Raw genomic sequence first — 23,041 nt, forward strand, 5'->3', positions numbered from 1 at the left:
TGTCAGTAGCATCTACTCACAGAGCTGTGCACAAACTCAACATTGGAACCATGTGAAATAACAGTAATGCATCAGCTGGCTAACTCAGATACTGTTTCTTGTCATCATTATTGCTACTGTCTGTTACAGTCAGTACATGATGAGAAGGTCAATCCTGAAATGCTTTTTTTTCTGAGGAAGTGTGGTGATATTTGTCAAGGTACGTAGATTAATGGAACAATCAGTGTTCGAGCTCTGAAAATCCTCATCAGTTACAGCAATGGCCTCTGCATGATGTGAAAACAGGAGCATGTTGTGAAGTTAGTTCAAGATGAATTATTTTTCTTTTTCCATAGAACAGTAACTTCTGATAGGTATATGAACCATAGACTGCACCCATTTTTTAGAGTACTAACACCTAGTGAAGAGATGAATGGTTATTTCATGCAAGGCAATGCAAGACCACACACTGCCAGTGCTCTATTACATTAATACAAAGTGTTTTGGTGATAAAACAGTTAGGGTTCCCAACCTTTTTACTGGGAAAATAAGAGATTGAGAAGGAATCCTGCAAAACAATCATTTCAAATAAGATTCTTCTTACAAACAACGGTAGGAATACATTTATAATGTGCATGAATGTTTTATTTTACAATGTTGCTTGTATTAATTAACAGTCTTTGCATCTTTTTGCAAAGATTAATTCCATTTTAGATATGTAAAGCATTATATACAGCTCAAATTAAAATTCTCTGCTACTTACAGTTCTGCTTTTATAAACTAGGAGGTTCATTTGTTGCGCAGTTCGATCTATATATGGTTCATCAGGGAAAGAATATTTTTTGCCTTAGCATTTGAACTAGGAGTAATTCTTAATAAAAACCCAATTAATTTTAGCAAATTTGGAACCTGAAGATTTTTGGCTCGCAAGGTACAGAAAACATAAAGCCAGCTTCTGTTTCCATTCCCTCCCATGAACAAACTTCGATTCAAAATGTATTCTGCATTACAATGGTCATCATACAAACAATCTCCAATTACATTATCTAACCAAAATGAGTCAATTACTTCTTGGAAATGTTTAAATTTTAGCTTGGACCATAGACAAAGAGGCATCCAAGATTGTGCTGCCATTGGTAAATGATCACCAAATTGGAAATTCTTGACTAAATAGGTTTTCAGTTAGACTTAAAAGTCCAGAAAATTATCTTCAAGGCATTTTCTGAAACAATAAACTTATTGAAAACTTTATTTCCTCTTCTACCAAAATATTTCATTCTTTGCTCAGTTTTACTAATCAGAGTCTTGGCTGCATCAAAAGTTTCCTTTATACTAACATCAGAGTGTTCTAAAAAGCTAGAACATTCTGAAACAACTGCACCAATGTGGGAAAAATGTTGAATAAATGTCTGTGGGTAACCATCTTTCAATGTCATCAAAATCATCTAAAAATAACTTCAGAGCTTTGGGACAACCATCACTACTTCTAATGTGACTTTTAATGGGTTCCCAATTTGTAACAACTCTGACAACTGCATGTGTTAAAGAAAGCCATCTAGTTGGTAAATGTAGGAGAACATCACTTCATTCTGCACCTAAAAATTCAAAAAAGGACTTTAAACTTTCCGTTCACTTGCAGAAATGGATAAGTGACCACACAGCTTTAGGAACGGTTTACTTGTTCACCACAGAGGTAGAGATAGTAGGGAAAGCCATGATGTGTCAGGCAAAATAAATTGTTTTAACAACCACTGCAAAAGTTAGAAAAATATGGGATGAATTCAAAATGTTACAGGACATGGGAACTGACCAAAAAAATAGTCAAAATATGGGATTTCCCTGGAAATACGGGAGAGTTGGAACCCTAAGGACAGTTGACCGGCCTCCTCATTCTCTAGATCTAATTCTTTATAACTTTTATTTTTGGGGTATGTTAAGTGATAAGGTACATGCAAACAATCCCTATACACTAAAAGACAGGGTTTGGCTATTCATTTTCCAAATTTCTACAGCTGACATTGACATTCAATGAGTGTTTGGAAATGTGTTCAGAAGGCATCAATCTGCTCTTTCCATAGAGGTACATCATTTTGAACAACTGCTATAAATAAATATCAGCTTAATTTAATCAGATTGCATCACAATTTACATCCAGGTCAGGAGAAGTGCAAGCAGCCATCTTGCAGTAGGTGGAGGAAGCCAACAGCTGGTAAATCTGCCATGTGAGCTGTGGGCTTACCCCAGGCATCATGTGTGAAACACCCATTAGATAAAATATGACTGAGACACAAAAAATATATAAATAAAATAAAAATTCAAACAGAATAAATATGGTAAGTAAATAAATTATTGAAATGAAAGATAATAAAACGTAAGAAATTAAATAGCTGTAAAAACTTCACTATGATATCTAAGGGTCATTTAGTTGATAAGTGAAGCCACTGGCCCACTAAAATAAAATTCAATCAAATATTCTCTCTGTAACTGAGATACAAAACTGAGAATTATTGAATACTCTGGAAGAAATATGGTATAACATTTGCAATTTTTCTTTTGTAATTACTACTACTTTCTTTTGTGCTTATACTTCTGCTGAACAGGTTTTAGTGACAATGTATCATTTGAATTTAAAGCACAATCACCTGTGTAAAGCCCTCCAAATGTTGTCCTGACTCCACTTGAATTGTTAACGGCACTGCGAGCTAGGGCTCCAGTTCCTGGGAAGCCCTGGACAAAAGAGTTACCAATATTGGAAATGCCAATGGCAAGTAGTTCTTGTGTGGCATCTGTAGGTTTACCATTAGCTGAAAAATAAAACAGACTGGTTTAACAATGCTGTTATTTAAATTCTTTTAATAGTTTAGGTTAACACATGTGAACAGTAAGTACTATCTTAGACTAGATGTTTAAAATTTCTTGTTTCAAAAATATTTGAGAATTAATAATGACTGAGGATAAAGAAATTTAAAGAAAAGTGTATTGCTAAATTCTTTCAATAATTTTCACCGAATCACATCAGAAAACAAGTAACAACTGCTTCCTCAAATTTCTGAATATGAAACAAATGCGGGTAGTAATATTCATTGTTGTATAAAGAAAATGTGAGTTGGCACAGTGATTAGAGCTAGAATTTTCATTTGGGAGGAGTGGGGTTCTAGTTCCCAACTGGACATCCAGATTTAGGTCTTTTGCAACTTCCTGAATCAAGGCAGAACAAATATGTAGTCATAAGCAGGAATGAACTAATTGCATTAAGTCTGAACTGAAAAACAAACACGATGAACAAGTACATAATTGTAATGAAGAACCAGAAAACTACAGTGCATTTAAATTGAACTTAAAGCTCAGTAGGCTCAAGCAAAGAGATATTCTTGAAACTACACAAAGATTAGTTATGCAATTATCACATGAAAAGGGTTATTCTATTTGCTTCCCTACAACTGATTAGATGGATTGTATAATCATTTGTATAGAAAACTTGTGCACTGATATGAAATGAGGTTGCTAATTTCCTGAGATAGGCCTGTGGGTGGCATTCAGGAGATACCAACATTAATAAAATGTACAAAGACCTTGTTAGGGCTCATGGGAGAGTGTACTTTGACCTAGAACAAACAAATGTGAAGTGCTACATGTATACAATGCAGCCATGAAGTTCTTGCAGCTCAATGCTATGGGGAGTAGAACTGTAAATGTGGAACTCCCCAGGCTGACCCAAGACTTTAATGTTGATGTCATGTGTGTTCAAGAACCATACAGCAGAAATGGAAAATTAGTATGTTTCCCACCTCCCCAAACAACTCAGATAACGGGAGATAGATAGGCTATGGTGGCTGTATTGATAATGGACACCAGGTGCCAGACTACAAATATCACACAGTTGTGCAACAGGAATGTTGTAACAGTGCGGGTTACCAAGGGCACAGACACATGGGTATTGGCATCATTATATACCCAGTACTCCTATATAAATCAACCATATACAGTCATGGTTCAACAGATAACAGTTTACTCAAAAGGGAAGATGATTGTTGCAGCTGACTTCAGTGCCAGATCCACCTTGTGGCATTGCAATCGGACTGATGACCGAGGTCAGATCATCAAGGACATTCTAAGAGCGAATAACCAGTACATGGTGTGTGTATCTGAATTTAATGATAGGTGGTCACAATACAGTTATCATTGGCATGAAGACTATAGCTCATCATACACAATCATCAAACAACAGCAGGGCAAATTGAGAGGGGATTCAAAACTATGTAAGAGATAAACTAATGGGAAACATAAACAAAAGTGTAGACCTAAGGGCATATAACTTAAGCAATTATTACAAACTGTCCAACAAAAATACATACCAACTTTCAATAACCAATGTAAGACAGATGTTCCCTGGAGCCCCAAGATATCTAGACTAAGACAGGATATGAGATGCAAGAAAAGACTCTACCAGAAGGCAGTTACCGCTTAGGATAGATATATTTGGCTACAAGAATACAGGGACACAAAAACAACATTCAAAACTGTACTAATCATTACTAGAGAAGAATACTGGGAATGCTATGTCACAGCACAACACATCTACCACAGAACACGTGGGGAATACTATACAAACTTATAACTGAGAAAAATAAGTCCAATCTGGTACTGGCTACCCTAAGACAGGATAACAGAACAGCACAATATCTGCTCTATAAACTCCTCCCTGATGATGATCCTTGAACAGATACACAAGCACACACATGCGTTCAGGAGGCAGAGTTTAGGTATTACACTAAAGAAACTGTGACCTGCCTGTTTGTGCAAGTAGAGGTCTTGCTAGCAATTAATGGCTTGAAAAACAAGAAAGCACTAGAACCACTTGGAAAAATTGTGCCAGGTCTCACCACAGATAACTCAATATTTAACAAATCTAATAAATGACACTCTGAGGCTTGGACAGGTGCCTCTAGTCTGGAAAAGAACCAACACAGTAATTATTACAAAATTTGTGGATAAGGATCCATTGGGACAAAAATCCTATTCACCAATTTCCTTGTTAAATACACTGGTTAAAGTCCATGAGAGGCTTCTATGTAGCTGCCTTCAAGCTCACAGGAAATTCCATGGCCTCAGTCAGCACAAATTTGAGTTTAGACCAGGAAAATATATTGACAATCTGATTAATCAGGCTTTCAAAATTGTAGAAAACAAATTACAGAAGTATGCAGTTGTGATTCTTATTGATATTGCTGGTTTGGTGGCCAGAAATATTTGCTCTAGAATGAGATTTTCACTCTGCAGCGGAGTGTGCGCTGATATGAAACTTCCCGGCAGATTAAAACTGTGTGCGGGCCGAGACTCGAACTCGGGACCTTTGCCTTTCGCGGGCAAGTGCTCTACCAACTGAGCTACCCAAGCATGACTCATGCCCTGTCATCACGGCTTTACTTTGCCAGTACATCGTCTCCTACCTCCCAAACTTTACAGCAGCTCTCCTGCGAACATTGCAGAACTAGCACTCCTGAAAGAAAGGATATTGCGGAGACATGGCTTAACCACAGCCTGGGGGATGTTTCCAGAATGAGATTTTCACTCTGCTGTGGAGTGTGTGCTGATATGAAACTTCCTGGCAGATTAAAACTGTGTGCTGGGCTGAGATCGAACTCGGGACCTTTGCCTTTCGCGAGCATGTGCTCTACCAACTGAGCTACCCAAGCATGACTCATGCCCCGTCCTCACAGCTTTACTTCTGCCAGTAAACTTCTGTAAAGTTTGGAAGGTAGGAGACGAGGTACTGGCAGAAGTAAAGCTGTGAGGATGGGGCGTGAGTCGTGCTTGGGTAGCTCAGTTGGTAGAGCACTTGCCCGCGAAAAGCAAAGGTCCCAAGTTTGAGTCTCGGCCCGGCACACAGTTTTAATCTGCCAGGAAGTTTCAATATTTGCTCTATTTCGAGAACTGCAAGTACCTGGGTCCCTGTACAACAATCTTTGAGACTATTGTAGGAACAGAGCAGTTGAGTGGCAAGAAGGCAACCACAAGGTTGTAAAAAGGATTACCAAATAATGTCCAATCCATGGACCCATCTTCTGGGTTATCACAATTGAACTGCTCTTGAATTTAATTGAGGAGATGGGATCATTCTGTACGCTGATGACCTGTTAGTTGTGATATCAGTCAAAACAAGAACAGTGTTGGAAAACAAGGCCAGTGGTGTAACCAAAACAAATTATCCATAGCAGCACAAAAACAGTATTCATAATGCTTAAAGGTTCACTATAAAGACACCTGGCAATTAAAATAAACAACACAAACATAAAATGTGAAGTAGTAACTAAATATTTTGTGGTACTTATTGAAAAATGACATTGCTTCAACAAACAAAGCCAAAAGTCTACTTTACAAATTAGCGACATTAAATTTGACAATATACAGGCTACCACTCACACACATAAGTATGTACCACTGTGCATTTTTTGTCAGTAATGAGCTTTGCAGCTAGTACATGGGCACATAGACTCCTTCTCATCATGAACAAGATTACTGTTAGGAGGTGGCAGAGGAGTGTGCTACTTAGACTATCTGAGGCGCTGATTTACTGTATGTGGTGCTCGGAATATACCTGATTGACATAACCATCAGATATCAGACTGTAACATACTGGCTAAAGATCAGTAGACTTGAGAGAGTGTTGCAGATCACTGGGCAGCACACAGAAGATAGGCGCCAACTAAAAAATTGGCATGTGAACTCTTGGCAAAAAGGGTGCGACAAGACTGATAAGGGCCATCAAGTCTATTCATTTTTCCCCAATATCAGGGAGTGGTTATGGTTGTGCCATGTCAACCCCAGCCATGACATGGTTATTTTGTGACTGGGTATTGCCCTTACTCTACACACTTGTAGCGTATGTTGCTTTCATAAAGTAATCATTTGCACTTGCAGGAAAATTGGTTCCACAGAACATTTCCTTTTGAAATGCATTAGATACAGGTGCTTATGTAACAACATAGAAGACATAATGGAAACAACTCTATATATACAATGCACTGTGGAACCCAGATACATGGACACAGCTGAATGCAAGCACCAACAACATCTCGAAAGCAGAACATGACATATACAAACAGACTTATCAATACAGAAGGTGCAGAAGACAAAGACAGGCTGACACAGAGAGCTCAAGTGGCTCCAGTACTGACAATGATATGAGTGACAGTGGCAACACTGACATAACATACACATAAAATATAGGTAACATAAAACACGTAAAACATGCACAACTATTCACATGAACATTAATCAAAAATTGCAATCTATATCTTGTTATGAATTAATGTAATTAAAAGTAGGAGTAATTAGAATAGTTCACACATACATGTTGTTCTAGAATCAATGTTAGAACCTGTACTCACTATAAATGAACATATCATTGTAAATGTAATAATATGAATGGAATATAAATTTTATATAAAGTAAACAAGCAAAAGCAAACACTGTGAATACACATTGGAAACAGATCATGCATATTACACAAGTCTACAAAATTAATGGGTCCACTACTTAAAAAGTTATAGTTTTATTCTACAAAAATGTTTTTACAAGATTAATAATAGGTTAGTGGTGGCTTGTTATTTCTCCTAAAGCTATTTAGGAACAGTATGTGACTTAATTAGATTACATTGAGACAGGTTATCATTCCAAAGCCATGTGGAGTTTGTTTACTAACTTACCTAGCTGTAGTAGCTGTTACGTAACCTAACAAACATCAACTCACACAGCACTCTAACAAACAACATCGGCATAGATTAGGTCTGCATGGACTGAACAATTCAAGTTTTCCCAAAGAGGGACTTTCATGTGGAGAATAACTAAAATGGGTAGCTCCACATATGGACACTGGACTTGAAGTTCAATAACAAATAGCCTTCCCCAGATGGTGTTGGTGAAGCTACATCTATATCTTCTGCTATTCTCTTCTTAAGTTATACCATAAATTTATAATTTCCTACTTCCAAAATTCCTGTACTTTACTTTTAAAAATAAGTGTAATTGCTGTAAGTAAGTAAAAGATAACAGCAAAGTGAAGACCTGAAAATTCCATGCAGCGCCACCTCCAAGTGGTGCTGACTGGGCAACGGTGCCCATGGCCTCAACTGCATAGCACAATTATTTTAACTGAATCAACTCTGAGTTCTTGGTGAAACATTATAAAGTGTTTTTTTTGCCACATTTCACAAATTTTACTACAAAATCTAGGTTTTGGTTTATCAGCCCATTATCATCTTTGGAATCAGTAATGTACGTGAAAATGGGCTTATAACTCAAAACCTAGGTTGTGTAATAACCGTAATAAAATTTGTGAAACAAGGCAATAAGCAGTGTTTGTGTAGTTAATGCATAGCACAATATTGCTGCATGCTGGTGGCCATGGTTACTGTCTAAGAGATCTGTATGGAACACTATGGCCTGCATATAGCTATAAAATGGCAGGCCCCAGTGGTCATAATGCAGCTTGAAAAAAAGATCCTGAATCTATAAGGAAAATGCAGGATGATTGCTTTTAAATGGTCATGGCCAATTTTCTTTGTTCTATAGGACTGTATGCTTCATATGTGTGCATGATAAAAGCACAGAATTTTCACAGTTTAAGTCTGTGACTGGACACTGAGATTAAGGTTTTCAGTAGTTTCCATGAATCAACTGAGGCAAGCGCCAGGATGGTTCCTTTGAAAAGGATGTGGGCAGTCTCCTTCACCATCCTCACCCTACTGGATCATATGTGCAATATTTAATAAAGTCATTTCAGAATTACAGTAATAGCTCACACAACAAACCCTGTTAACGTAAAGATATTTAAATGTCAAACACAGAACAGTAGTTATTCCTACAACTCAAGTATATTAAAGTGTTAATTTTTTAATAGAGCTAGAGGAGAGGAGAAAATTTTTTTCTTGGGATGCTATACCTTCTTTGGTGGGCATTGCTAGCATCAAAGAGCTATTTAACTCACATAACTGAATACCAGTAATCATGTATATAAACTCATGAATGATGATTGTAAAAGACAAATGAGATTACACTCCAAAGTTGTTGGTTGCCTTTCCAAAGAAGAATGTAGGATGAATAAACGGGAATTAATGCGAAAAAATTATCTTATGGCATAATAGGCAGATATACTTTTGTGATTAATGGAGTGTGATTGATTTACTGGAAAAACACTTTAATAATTTTTTTCAATCTTCAAGTTTTGCTTTATCTTTTTTCTTTTGCATCTTTTCACCTTCTATAAGCTTTTTCTTCAGTTGGTCCCCATTGCTGTCCATCTTCAGTCCTACTTACAGCCTTAACTCTCCATTTTTTTAACTTACTGCTCACCTTGTCTCTAACTTCTAACTTATTATATACATATGAATATAATAGAGGGAAACATTCCACGTGGGAAAAATATATCTAAAAACAAAGATGACGTGACTTACCAAATGAAAGTGCTGGCAGATCAATAGACACACAAACAAACACAAACATAGACACAAAATTCAAGCTTTCACAACCAACGGTTGCTTCATCAGGAAAGAGGGAAGGAGAGGGAAAGACGAAAGGATGTGGGTTTTAAGGGAGAGGGTAAGGAGTCATTCCAATCCCGGGAGCGGAAAGACTTACCTTAGGGGGAAAAAAGGACAGGTATACACTCACACACACGCACATATCCATCTGCACATACACAGACACAAGCAGACATTTATATACATATTTATATACATATTATATACATATTTACTATTTGGTCAAAATCTTCAGAAACCAGTCCTGTCATTTGAAAGATGCCAATCATGTAACAAACAGCACACAGAAACTTGTTTTTATATTATAGTGTTGATTTCTGCTATGACTTTTCCTCAAGTTCTGATTCTTTGGAGATGATGAGGGGTATTACCATATTTTGGACAAATAGATATAACACACAGATGACTATTTTATCTTAAATACAATAATAAAAGAATAGATTGCTACTCACCATACAGAGGAGACACTGAGTAGCACACAGGCACAACAAAATGATTGCTCTATTTTAAGTTTTTGTCCAAAAGGCCTTATTCTAAAGTAGAAAATACAAACACATTCATGCATAAAGCACACACACACACACACACACACACACACACACACACACACACACACACACACACATGACCACTGCCTCTGGCCACTGATGCCAGACTGCTATAGCAGGTCAGCCTCAGTGGCCAGAGATAGTTGTCGTGTGTGTGTGAGTTGTGTTTGTGTGAATGTGCATGCATTTTACACTTTAGAAATATGCCTTTTGGCCAAAAGCTTAAATGTATAGCAGTCTTTTTGTTGTACCAGACTTCAACTCAGTACATCCTCTATATGGTAAGCAGCAATGTATCCTTCTCATAATACTGTCATTATTGCATCTTGGATTTTCCATTGTTTGATTTTTATTGTATCCTGAAGGCATTACATCTGCTATCCAACAAGACAGCCTAATTTTTCTCAATCCCTCAAGCAGATGGTTCTTGCATTGTAGTGTGTAACATTATTGCATTGATACAGAATACTGGTACTGAACAAAAATAATGGTCCATTCCCAAACAAAGAAGAAGAGTCTCAGGCAATAAAACAACAGCCACCAAATTTCGGTGTTACCACAACACAATGCAGTAAATGTTTTCCACAATATATCTCACTGATAAACACAGAAATGTCTGACAGCCAGTTAAGTCTATGATTTGTGTTTGAGCTTAGTGCTTCCCTAACATTTACACCTTACAGTATCATGAACAAGGCATTGGATTCATGTACATTATATACAGTCTCCCTGACAGAACTCTGTATTGATTCATTCTGACAGAAAAATTAAATACAGTGTTGATGGATAGTGTGTGAACTTGGATGCAGAGCCTGCTGTTTGAGAGTAAGCTCAATGGACTGGCTAGAGCTTTCTAACCCCATTATACATTACCCATTGGTGACAAGTCATTTTGGATGATCCTCTTACTCTGACATGCTGCATCTCTCCTGGGAAAGAATACTACCTGAGACTCTTCCTTCTTTTGTTAGATGAAGGAACCTAATATGCTGCATGTTAGTGATACAGTTGCTTCTGTGTATGTCTGTTGTCACAACTTAAGCAAAAGCTTTTTCTGTCATGATGTACCTAGAAAGCCTTTCAGTAAAGCCAAAGAAAAGGGTGAAATGAAATAATATTATGTAAAAAACCTGAACTTACAGAATGCCTTGCAGACAGCAATATTTTCCAATAGTGCTACAAGAGGTACAATAAAAATTCCAAATCCAAGGTGTGAACACATGTCACCAAATGAATATGTAACTGTGGAATTTCCTGTTTCTAATGTCACAGTAAATGGCGGTAACTGGAAAGCTGGAAGTCCAGGAGGAATGGGACCTAAAGAAAAAGGATATTCACATATTAGTCAACATCACATACAGGTATTAATAATGCACTAGGATTGAATACTAACTTTTTTATTTCACAAAGTTTCTAAATGATAAATGAATTTAAAAACGAACCTATTAAGTTAAGAGGTGAATCCCCTGAGAGTGATAGCTGATGTCCTATGATGCCACATACAACCACTAGGATAGCATTGCGAGAAGTCCCAGTAAGCCAGATAGCTTTGTTTAGAATCCTGTGGGTGGTCGTCTTCTCTTCATCATCTTTTGGTCCTATTTTAAAATTTGCCAATACCTGTAACAGTCAAATTTGTCTATGAATGATGATTGCTGTAAAACACTAAAAATAAGAATCTAAGAGTTCAATTTTTTCATAAACATCATGCCATCTGCTTTGTTCAGGTGCCTTCTATAGCTGTGTTGACACAAAAGAAACTTAAATAATAGTGTCTGTATACAAATCATACAGATAATTAGGTACATAAACAAACACAAATTATACAGATACAGATAAAAATCATACAGATAACCAAATACATAAACCAAATGAATTCTAAGTTAACATTATATCCAGTGACACATGGCTACGTTTAATTTAAGTCACTGATGTCCTCAAATTCATAAAATTCATGTACTCATCAACACTATAAAACCTTTTTCCCTTGAGCTCATTTTTTAAAATGTGCAGCTTTGATATCTCAGCAGTGGCGTAGTGTGAGGGGAGACTTTGAGACTTAGTCTCCCCTGTATTCATGCTTTAAAAAGATGCAATATTAATTCATAACAAAAATATAAACAGATTTCTACCAAGAGCACTAAATGTGCGAAAACATCAGTTTTGTAGGCCGTGCCACCGCACCCTGAGAATTGGTGTATCTGCCTGCTTGAGACTCGATTGCTCTCAGTCTCTGCCTCTCTGTGTGCGCCTGAGCGTTAGTGGCATTCTTGGCTCCCCCCCCCCCCCCCCCCCCCCCCCACTTCCCCTTCCACGAAGGCCAGTGCGCTGCACTTGCTAGCAGGTATCGAGACTAGTCTCTGCCGCTTTTATGCTGGCGTTTAACACGGAAGTGAACAGTTGCACGGTTTGTGTTCATAGTCATTCTTGTGTGATTTTAGTGCATATTTTCGTTGTGTCGCCAACATGAGTGAGCCAGCAACTGCACATTTTATACAATTTTTATTAAAAACGCCTTTTTCTACATTAACATACGAAAAAAAGTGCGAATTGAAGGACAAATGACCTACTCCTACACTCCGTGTAGTTTTAAGTGAAGCCAAACAAAAACACACTTTTCAGACTGCCTGGTACGAAAAGTATGCTTGGCTGACTGCGAATGCAATTAATAACAGATTATATTGTTATACATGTCTTCTGTTTGGTGGTGAAAAGGAATGATGCAATAAAGAACTTTGACAGGGAGCACAAAAGCATCAGATATCAAAGTGTCACCTGCAGAACATAGACTCATTTCAGTTACTGGGCAAAAGTAGAATTGAGCACGCCCTTCCTGGAGCCACTCGTCTGACAGCAATAAAATACAACAAAAATGGTTCAAATGGTTCTGAGCACTATGGGGCTCAACATCTGAGGTCATCAGTCCCCTAGAACTTAGAACTACTTAAACTTAACTAACCTAAGGACATCACACACATCCATTCCCGAGGCAGGATTCGAACCTGTGACCGTAGCAGTCGTGCGGCTCCAGACTGTAGCGTCTAGAACCACTTGGTCACTCTGGCCAGCAAAATACAACAAACAAGTTGCATCCAGCAGGAGAGTATTGGCTCATCTTATTCAGGCAATTGTATTTCTTTGTAAACAAGAACTAGACTTTTGCGGCCATCGAGAAGATGAAACCTCCAGCAACAAATGTAACTATCTCGAATTGTTGGATTTACTAGCTCAAGGAGAGCAGTTAATCTGAGACCATCTGTCATCATCTTCAACCTTCAAAGGAACTTCTCCAGATATACAGAATGATGTAATAGAAATGATAACTTTGGCAGCTAATGAGAAAAAAATTCTGAAATTCAGAACTGCAAATTCATTTCGATTCAAGCTGGTGAAACATAAGACGTGTCATGCAAGAGTCTAATGAGTATAATATTCAGGAACTGTATTGCAGACAAAATTGAGGAAAGATTAACTGGATTTTACAATGTTTCTGGAGATAAAACTGCTAAAGGTTTGTCAAACATTATTCATGCAGTATTGAAAGAATAGAATGTGGAAGGGAAAGTGGTTAGTCAAACATATGATGGCACTTTAGTAATGGCGGGCAGAGAAAGAGGACTACAACAATTGGTGAAGCAGTTCTGCCCCTATGTGCTGTTTATTCATTGTTATGAACACTAGCTGAATTTGGTACTAATACATGCCTCCAAAACCATTCAACAAGTACGCATGTTTGTAAGTGATCTTACTGCATTCCATATGTTTTATCAGCAAATCATCAAAATGAACTGTATTGCTAACTGAGAAGGGATTTAAACTGCCACCTGCAAACAACACTCGCCAGAACTTTCGTTCCAGGGCAGTTTCAAGAACATCTAATCATTTCTCAGGGCTATATAGTGTTTTTAATTGTATATTTGATGATACAGACTCTCAGTGGGACCCAGAATCTTTGAGCTGTGGTGTGGGAATGAAACGACAGATGGATGATCCTATGTTTGTCTACTTGCTGTGCTACTACCGAGGGTGTTTCGTTTATGTTGAACATCTCATTAATGTGCTTCAGTCAAAATCTGTCAGTATAACTGCTTGCCATGATGAAATAAGAACTGTTTTGAGAAACTTACAAAAATTAAGAACGGAAACATTCGTTGATGAATGCATTAAATGCAGCTTGTGTTTGAATGGCAACTTATCATTCTGTGACAGTCAAAAGACATCTCTCAGGGCACTAACTTACGAGATACTGGATTTGCAAATTGTTCAGATGGAAAGAAGGTTTCCCCAAATTCAGTTTGTTGAACTTCTGAACGAAAAGTGTTTTCCGAACTATCAACAAGAATTCCCAAAGTTGATACTGCTTCACTTATTAGAACAGTATTCTTTTTTCAAACAAGAACAACTTGAAAGTGAACTGTGTAACATAAACGCTGATAAGAAAAAACACTTATTTCAAGGAATCCTCTTAAAGTACATTGTCAACAGTGATTTAGACTCCGTTTATGAAGAAACTTCGAAGTTCCTTGCATTTGGTTTTGGCCCTACCAGCAATACAGCAAGCAGTGAACGAAGCATGAGTGCTCTTCAACGAGTAAAGAATTGTTCATTATGCTGCGACAAGTTGAAAATGCACATCAAGTGAAGAATTATTTAAGGAATTCAATGTCCAATATCCAACTGTCATTTTTGAGCACGTTAGCCATAGAAAAGACACTACCTGGAGAGCTATCCAGTGATCAGATCTTTGTAGACCACATTATAGGCTTATTCGTGGAAAGAAAAGACAGGCACATTGCACTTTTGTACAAGAAAATATAAGTGCTTCTTCTCCTGCTGCTGGGGTTCTAAAAATTTGTCATCGTTTCTTGACAAGTTAGTTATTATTATTATTATTATTAGTTGTGGTGGTAGTAGTAGTGGTAGTAGTCGTAGTAGCTGTTGTTGTTTTATTTGATGCATTTTGCTTAATTTGTTTAAATTATTGTTTATTGTACTATTTTTTCTCCCTATAATAACTGCAGAGTCTCCCCAACCTTGACAAACATGCTACGCCACTGCATCTTAATAACTCTACAAAGAATTTTGGGATGATATATCGCACTTTTTTATTACTGGGCTTTCTGATGTATGTCTCTATGGAAGTCAATTCTGTGTCTAGTTCCATAGTCATGGTAATCATTGCACATAGCAAAAAAATGGGGATGGGATTTCAAAAGGCACATATTTTCATAGATATATACTTATGGAAGAGTCATAACTTTCATTTCTTTGAATATTTTCCTACTGGACTCCCTAGGTGCAACCTCTTTCAAAATTCTTATTGCTCATTTTTTAATAATAAAGAAGTGTTTTGCTAGACTTGAAAACCCCAAAATAAGACATTACACAGTAGCAGACTAGTTCATCGAGAACCAAAACTGGATCAATTAAAATGATAAACATCTGGACTTTGCCAATTGCAGAATCACACTACAGTTCTTGTTGTTAAATCACAAGGTAACAACTCACCCTCATCAATAGCAGCACCACAATGCAGACAACACCCAAAACACTATCATAGAGTTTTGTGTTATGCATGTTCTTGAAAAGACTTCCCCATACTTCAATGAAAGTACTGCCCTCTGCTGTGATTCCCAACAAATCCTTCATCTGTGATGTTACAATCATGAGAGCAGCTGCTGATGTGAAACCTGATGACACTGGTCCAGATATGAAGTCAATAATGAAACCTGCAAAAACAAGATGAAAAAATGTTTTAATCCACTGCTGATCAAGAATTCTGTTTTTGTATCTGGGATGCGTGAATATTATATATTTACTATAATATTATTTATATTATATTTTGTAGTAAAATATCTTTGTAAACAGTGCATCTCATCTGACTATGAGTGAATAAAAATGTAGTTCTGCATGGCATTGTTCACTGGGATATCCCCTTGGGGTTCAGCCACCTAATTCTGAAAAGCTTTCTTTTCAAGCTAACTGGAAACTTTTCTCAGCAAAATGTATAATGAGTTCAAGTTCTTTCCAGTTGGTAGGAATCAATTTGTTATTAAAGTCTACCCAGTCATCTTGGTCTATGATTGAGGACAGGCACAGAGGAGTATGTTACTGGTAACATGATCTCCATGTTTTCTAAATTTGTGTTGTGACTGCATGCCAGTTTCAAATCCCCATCTGTTCAGACTAGATCAAACAAGAGCAAGGACATGTTCATATCTGGCATTAAGTCCCAATAATGAAATTTTATCTGAAATATTTATTTTATTTTTATGTTAACATACTTACTGTTACTAGATGATGAGAAAGGAACATACATTGTAGCCTGGGAGACATACAGAATATTTTTTGGTAGCTCATGTGATTCATGCATGTTTCACACGCACATTTCCAAGCACACGTATAACACAAGAAATAATCTAAAACATGAAGTTACATTACATCAAAAAACTGAGGCTTCAATAAAATGAAAATAAATGAATGAAAACTTAAAAAGTGGTCTACATCACACAAAACCAATCGATGTTACACAAATTCTGTGTAGTCATGTAGTGAGGTTGTTCAGAGAAAATGGTTACTTCATTAGAATGACAACTGGTGAAGGTATAATAGACAAGCAAACACAAACTTGGTCACTTTTGAATAAAGTTTCAAACTATAGGGGTCTGTTACAAGTTATGAATGCAGATGTTCATGTTCAGTGTAAAATTTTTTGTCTGGCATGCCAAGAGAACCCATTTACAAAATGTGGTGTGCTGCAGAGGTTAAAGCTGCCACAGTTCAATGTCAAATGTCTCACCTTTAATCAGTCTCTGCTGAACACAATGGTTGATTTAGAAGTTCCTCCTATGTGACTTCACTAAACACAGGATATTTTAAATATTAATAATAGTCCTTGTGTGTGGCCATTTGCAAGGCATTTGCTACCTCAAGTGAGGCCTACAATTTTCTCACTCATTGTGATGCTCTTTGTAAGAGATGCACGTAGTTTTATCTCTGTTGCCAAGGAAGCTTTTTCTAGGACTGGTGGCTGTTACAGTCTCAAGTTTGAAGAAGAGGGGACATCACTGGTACATGCAGTAGACAAACACTAATAGACTGAATGTTACATGCTTCTAGGCATTAAATTAAAATTCAATCTATCTCTAAGACATCACTCATTTATACAGAGACAAAAAATCAGATATGGTCTTACATCACAACCTGTCACATCCTTCCTATAATATAAGTAGAACATAAAACAGGAAACATTGCAGGAACACCTGTCACAAATTTTGAATCCAATGTAATGAAACACTGCACTTTTGGACAGTTTAAAATGAAGTTTGCAGCATTACTACTTCTGCATTTTCAGCTACCTACTGAGAGACCGCAGGGAGAAATTTGATAAAATTCCCATGTCACTGTTGTAGTACAGTTTGTTACAGAAGAATACATGTAATACAACACCTTTAAGATGAAGATCACTGACTAATGTGACAGAGGTTAGGAGTAATTTTAACCTGAAAAGTATTGTTAAATAGTTGAATTTTGATACCATTAAGGGTTTGTAAATTGTTTAGACTTCAATTTTGAATGTGAGTGTTACACTTTTGGAGAGAATGGGGTATGAGACAATTAAAACATTTACAAACTGAGCTTTTTTCATGTAGTTTTTCCCTTAGTGCATCATATATAGATCAAGAGCAGTTTCTTTCTTGCAAATGGTATCACCCATTACAAAGAATGTGTGTGGAAGCCATGGTTCAAATTTTCAAAACATTATCTGCTAAACAAACAGATCTGTTTGCAGGGTTGGCACATTAGGAAGCTTTATTCCAAGTGTCTTTCCTGCTCACTATTAAGGTTGTGTTTTTTTGCAGAAAATATAGATGGGTAGCTATTTTTCCCACAGATGTGCAGGATTCCTTTCCAAGTTGCAAGGTGTTAAATGAGGCAGTGGAGCTTATCTGTTCTACACGTTGTTCATCAGTATGAAAGACATAGCAAGTTCAGCTGTAAAATGTAACATAACAATCAGATTAATAACAGAAAACTTAAGGTTCAATAACTACAAATTTTGAGCTTTGTAATGTTGGCCACAACTACACAATGTGGAGCTGCAAACAGTACCAGGTCAGAACATGTCCTGAGCAATAACAGGAGCAGTTTCACAAAGAATACTAGCCCTGAATTTAGAGCAAAATACTTGGAACTTTTATGTGATGTAATCCATCAGCTACACCATGTGTGTGACAAATAATTACTCAAGTTATTTCAAGCATGATTGGTCTCACAGTTCTTGTCTCATTTATTTATTTATTTATTTAGCATCCGTGTCATCATACAAATGATATTGGACTTGTCATACACAGAAATTAAAATATAGAATGTACAAAATGAAATTGTCTATAATAAATGACAGCAAACTTACAGTTTCTTTCCACATAAATGGTTTATAGTAATTTGCATTTCAGTAACAATATATAACTTGTACTATAAATGGTAAAGTATAATAAAAGCTGAAACAAACAAAGATAGAAAAATTTGGAGGTTAGTTTGTAATGACATTTGCTTGGTCTTCAAGATATTCGTTTATTGAATAGCAACATTTATCAATTAAAAATTTTCTAAGTTCCAATTTAAAAGTTGTATTGTCCTTTAAATCTCTCTAGGGTTTATTACACATCTCCTGTTTGAATTGTTTCACCGGCAACACTTCATTGCACTACTCTCATTGAGCTTGTCACAGTGCAAGTTATCATACTTTAATGTAAATGGGGGGGATATATCATTTGGATGAATCATAGAAATGTTGTTTACTTTTAATTATTTCATTCCCCTTTACATTTTTCATAGTTTGCTTACAATACATGGACATAATATGCATCAAAATAACTGTTGGAGACTTCTGTCCATTACCTAATATATGTTTTCTGAATTTATCTTGCACTTTTAATTCTTACGATGAAATATGCCTTAAATATAGGAAAGTTCTTTTTAAATGTGACACAAACATAAACATTAGGCAATGTTACAAGTCAGTCTGTTGCTACAATCTTTATTTGGTATTCACATTCATTGGTTTTGCCTACTCTCAACCAAATTATCACCTTTCAATGTAACTTAGACCTCTAGTGATACTACATACTGCCATTGCAGCCAATTTCAGGGATAAAATATCTCATTTTACCATTCATAGGTACAATATTAAAAAATAGGCAATGTAAGTTTTATGATGTATCCTACTAAAGAACGTACTTTTTACTTTTCAATCCAATCTCATGTCAGTGTACATTAATTTTAGTTTGCTAGGCAACCCACTAGCCTCTTGTTGATCATCAGGAATAATCACATTCAAAAGAATTAGAGAATTCCATATCTTCTCAGTAACATATGGGTCTGATGCTTCCAGTGGCAGGAAGCAGAGATATATAAATCTCAGCATTGTAATTTATGCTAAACCAAATAAATAAATTTACAGTATGACTTAAAACATCCAATAGAACAAAATAAATAGCATAAGCATGGGTTTCCAGGCAGTAAAACAATATAGAAAACAGTCATATATAAATGTTTGAATGTTCATACTTCTTAATATTTTGAACATTAACCTTTGTGACACATAACTGTGAATTCTGTCTTAATCTAATCATTTATGCATTTACATTGAAATGAAACATCAAAAGAAAAAATGAAGCAGATTTGCTTACCGAGACCCAGGATCCCCATAATGACCTGGATGACTCCGGTGAGGAAGCAAAGAAGCACGGCATGTTCAGGACCCAAGCCACGCACTGACTGAAATGTCAGCAGAGAGATGACAGCAGAAGGGCCCATGGGTACATCCTTGCAACTGCCAAAAAGCATGTACAGGATGCAGCCCATGAAAGAGCCATACAACCCATACTGGAACATACAAAAAGATGGTGGCTTCTCTGCAAGTGCATGTTATTGTGGAGTATAGTGTCCTGATTGATTTCCGATAAGGATTCAAAAAGAAATAACTGTCAAATGGGAATAATTTGCTACAAGGGGGATGCATGTGGCTTCAGCTTTAACCAAAATATATACAATAGCCTCTTGTATACATCATGGTAGGCTCACAACAGATAAAATATACCTTGGTCTTGCCATATTGCATAGAGAAAATAAGTGATTCAGTTTAAAGTGATACTTTTAGTCTACTGTAACTTGAAATTTATAGACATAAAATGAAATCTGCTGGTGGCATTCTCAGCAAAGAAGTGTAGTAATTCCACTGTAATATCTTCCTCAAAACTGAAACATGTGCAAAATTTCATTTTGTTGCAGCTGCAAATTGCTCCTAGGTAACAGGAAGCTTATTGTAGAGAACAAGTCACAACTTTCTGTGAAATAATGACTACATTATTTTCATATATAACAAAGTGAACCAATGTGTTCCATTTGTGGTGTCAACAGTTCAATTACATTCACCTAGATGTCAATAATTAGCTTTTTTTTAACAGAATTTATATTGTACAGTTAGTATTGTATACTATGAGTTAATTTTATAAGGGAATGAAGGCTATAGTTGTAAAATTTTGTTATGTTGCCTTTCTACAAATATAATACAATTTTTTAAAGTAATGTTGTAACATGAACTGTCTATACTGTGTCTTGTTCTCTACACCCAGGAGGGTGCTTTAACGACATGACTGAATTTTCTCATATTGAGAACTGTGAAGGAGTTGTCTATGTCTTACTTGGGAGAAAAACTTTCAGTAGTGAGGATTGCAGAAATTAGTCTGTATTGTTGACAAATGGTTTCAACAGGTGTAACTGTAATTTTATGGTCTTAAAAATTTTTTTTCACTTGTGTTCCATTTGAGAACTTGTACCTCATGCCATGTTGTCATTATAGTGGGTAAAATACAGTACATTATACAGGATGTCCATAAAGTCCCTTTACAACTTCAAAATTTTATTACAATAGCAGTTGTTGAAATATTTTAACAAAATTTCTGTTATTGTAGTCACTGTTTACTAAAGTTTTTATGTATACTAAAATTTTGTGTTTAAGATACTCTGTTGATGGAAGGAACTGAATCTCTACAAAATGGCAACTCCCCAAGAGAAGGCACAATGTGTGCCCTGGTTTATTGAGACAAAATCGGATGTTCAGACTCAATGAAACTTCAGAACGAAGTTATGAAGAGATCCACCATCATGCCCTTCAATCCATGCATGGCACAAAAAATTTATGGAGACAGGGACTGTGTTGGATAAAGGGAGGAGCAGGTGACCAAGAACACCCAAGGAAAACATCGATTGTGTTTTAAACGTCTTCACTCGTTCACCTACGAAGTCCATCTGCACTACTGCCAGAAAGTTGCAACTACCACATTCAGCTGTGCATAAGGTCCTCCACAAGAACTTATGGTTGTACACTTACAGAGTGCAACTGTTACAGACACTTGAGCCAAACGACAAGCCAAAATGGACAGAGTTTGCACTCAACATGCTGGAACACCTTTTAGAGGATGAAGCATTTGTCAGGTAAGTTTGTTTCAGTGACGAGGCAACTTTTCATGTTTCTCGGACATTAAACAGACACACTGTGAGACTCTGGGGATCTGAACACCCCTATGTGACTAGGGAGCTTCATTGGGATAGTCCAAAAGTGCATGTGTGGTGTGGAATCATGTGCAACCAAATAATTGATCGATTTTTCTTCAATGAGTCAACAATTACTGCAGATGTTTACCTCAACCTTCTGACCAAATATGTAGCACCGAAATTGATTGGCTTACAATCAACTATCATTTTCCAGCAAGATGGTGCACCAACACATTGGGGACTGCATGTTCATTGGTTCTTCAATGAAACATTTCCAGGCAGATGGATTAGGAGGGATGGGCCAATTCATAGCCACCACGTTCACCAGATATCACTCTCTTTAACTTTTTTCTATGGGGATATGTAAAAGATATCGTGTATCAGACACAGATATGGGACATTACTGACTTGAAGCAAAGGATTCATAATGCCATTGCCACCATTGATGATGCTATGCTACAGCGAACATGGCAAGAGATTGAGTACCGTCTTGAAGTGCTTCATGCAACTAAATGTGCCCATATAGAGGTCTATTAAACACTGTCAAAATTTTTTTATAAATACTAATTACAATAAAAGATATGTTGTTAAAATATTTCAATAACTGCTGTTGTAATAAAATTTTGAAGTTGTAAAGGGACTTTATGGACACCCTGTACATAGGTTTGTCAAAAATAAAACCATTCTACCTCTGACTTTATGATTTGGGTAAGTTGGATCGATGAAATATGTAACATGTCATACACAAACCTTTGTGAGTGCTACATATGTGAACATTCCCATGTGCACAAGGTAGTTTTCAACTGTAAATGGTTTTATTTTTGACAAACCTACATATAACATACTGTATTTTATCCTCCATAATGATGACATGACACGAAGTATGAACTCACAATGGAACACATTTTCTAACAAAAATTTTTTGAAGCCAGAAGATGACAGTTACAACTGTCAGAACCAGTTGTTAACAATAAAGACTTATTTTGATGACTTGTTCATCATTGTATTTAGATTGAACAAACCATATGTTTTACTTCTTTAAAACACCTTGGATTATAATTATAGACGAGCAGCACTTTCTTTTATCATTCATAAACAATTTTAACTTAAATATTTGGCAACAACAGAAGTCACATTTCAAACATAAAATTTTTTTAAAATGTATACTCTAATTTGGATCATTGTATAATTTCATTGTATGTATTCATATTTGTGTGTAGGCTTTATATGGAACTCTGCATTTCAATTTGTTACTACTGTGATCCTATCTGGTGGCTGACTATAATATCTATGATGTTTGGTTGGTTGGTTCCTTTGAGAGAGGGAACCAAACAGTGAGGTCACTGGCCCCATCAGATTATGGAAGGAATTGGCCATACCTTTTCAAAGGAAACATCCTGGCATGTGTCTAAA

General features: G+C 36.5%; 1 protein-coding gene and 1 non-coding gene across 2 annotated transcripts in view; both read right to left on the reverse strand.

Moving 5' to 3' along the window:
* The window catches only part of LOC126148564 (sodium-independent sulfate anion transporter-like), a 61,250-nt gene that overhangs the window by 36,033 nt on the left and 2,176 nt on the right, over positions 1–23,041 (reverse strand). Inside the window, exons 2-6 of the mRNA XM_049915764.1 lie at positions 19,762–19,957; positions 15,578–15,798; positions 11,512–11,689; positions 11,210–11,386; positions 2,622–2,783 (exon numbers count right to left, since the gene is read on the reverse strand). Coding sequence (XP_049771721.1) covers positions 2,622–2,783; positions 11,210–11,386; positions 11,512–11,689; positions 15,578–15,798; positions 19,762–19,957 — 934 coding nt within the window. The remainder of the gene's footprint in view (positions 1–2,621; positions 2,784–11,209; positions 11,387–11,511; positions 11,690–15,577; positions 15,799–19,761; positions 19,958–23,041) is intronic.
* Trnas-cga (transfer RNA serine (anticodon CGA)) lies at positions 5,303–5,376 on the reverse strand. Its single transcript has one exon. It is a non-coding gene; the product is annotated as a tRNA-Ser (tRNA).

This window comes from Schistocerca cancellata, chromosome 2, assembly GCF_023864275.1.
Source record: "Schistocerca cancellata isolate TAMUIC-IGC-003103 chromosome 2, iqSchCanc2.1, whole genome shotgun sequence".
In the NCBI taxonomy this organism is placed as follows: domain Eukaryota; kingdom Metazoa; phylum Arthropoda; class Insecta; order Orthoptera; family Acrididae; genus Schistocerca; species Schistocerca cancellata.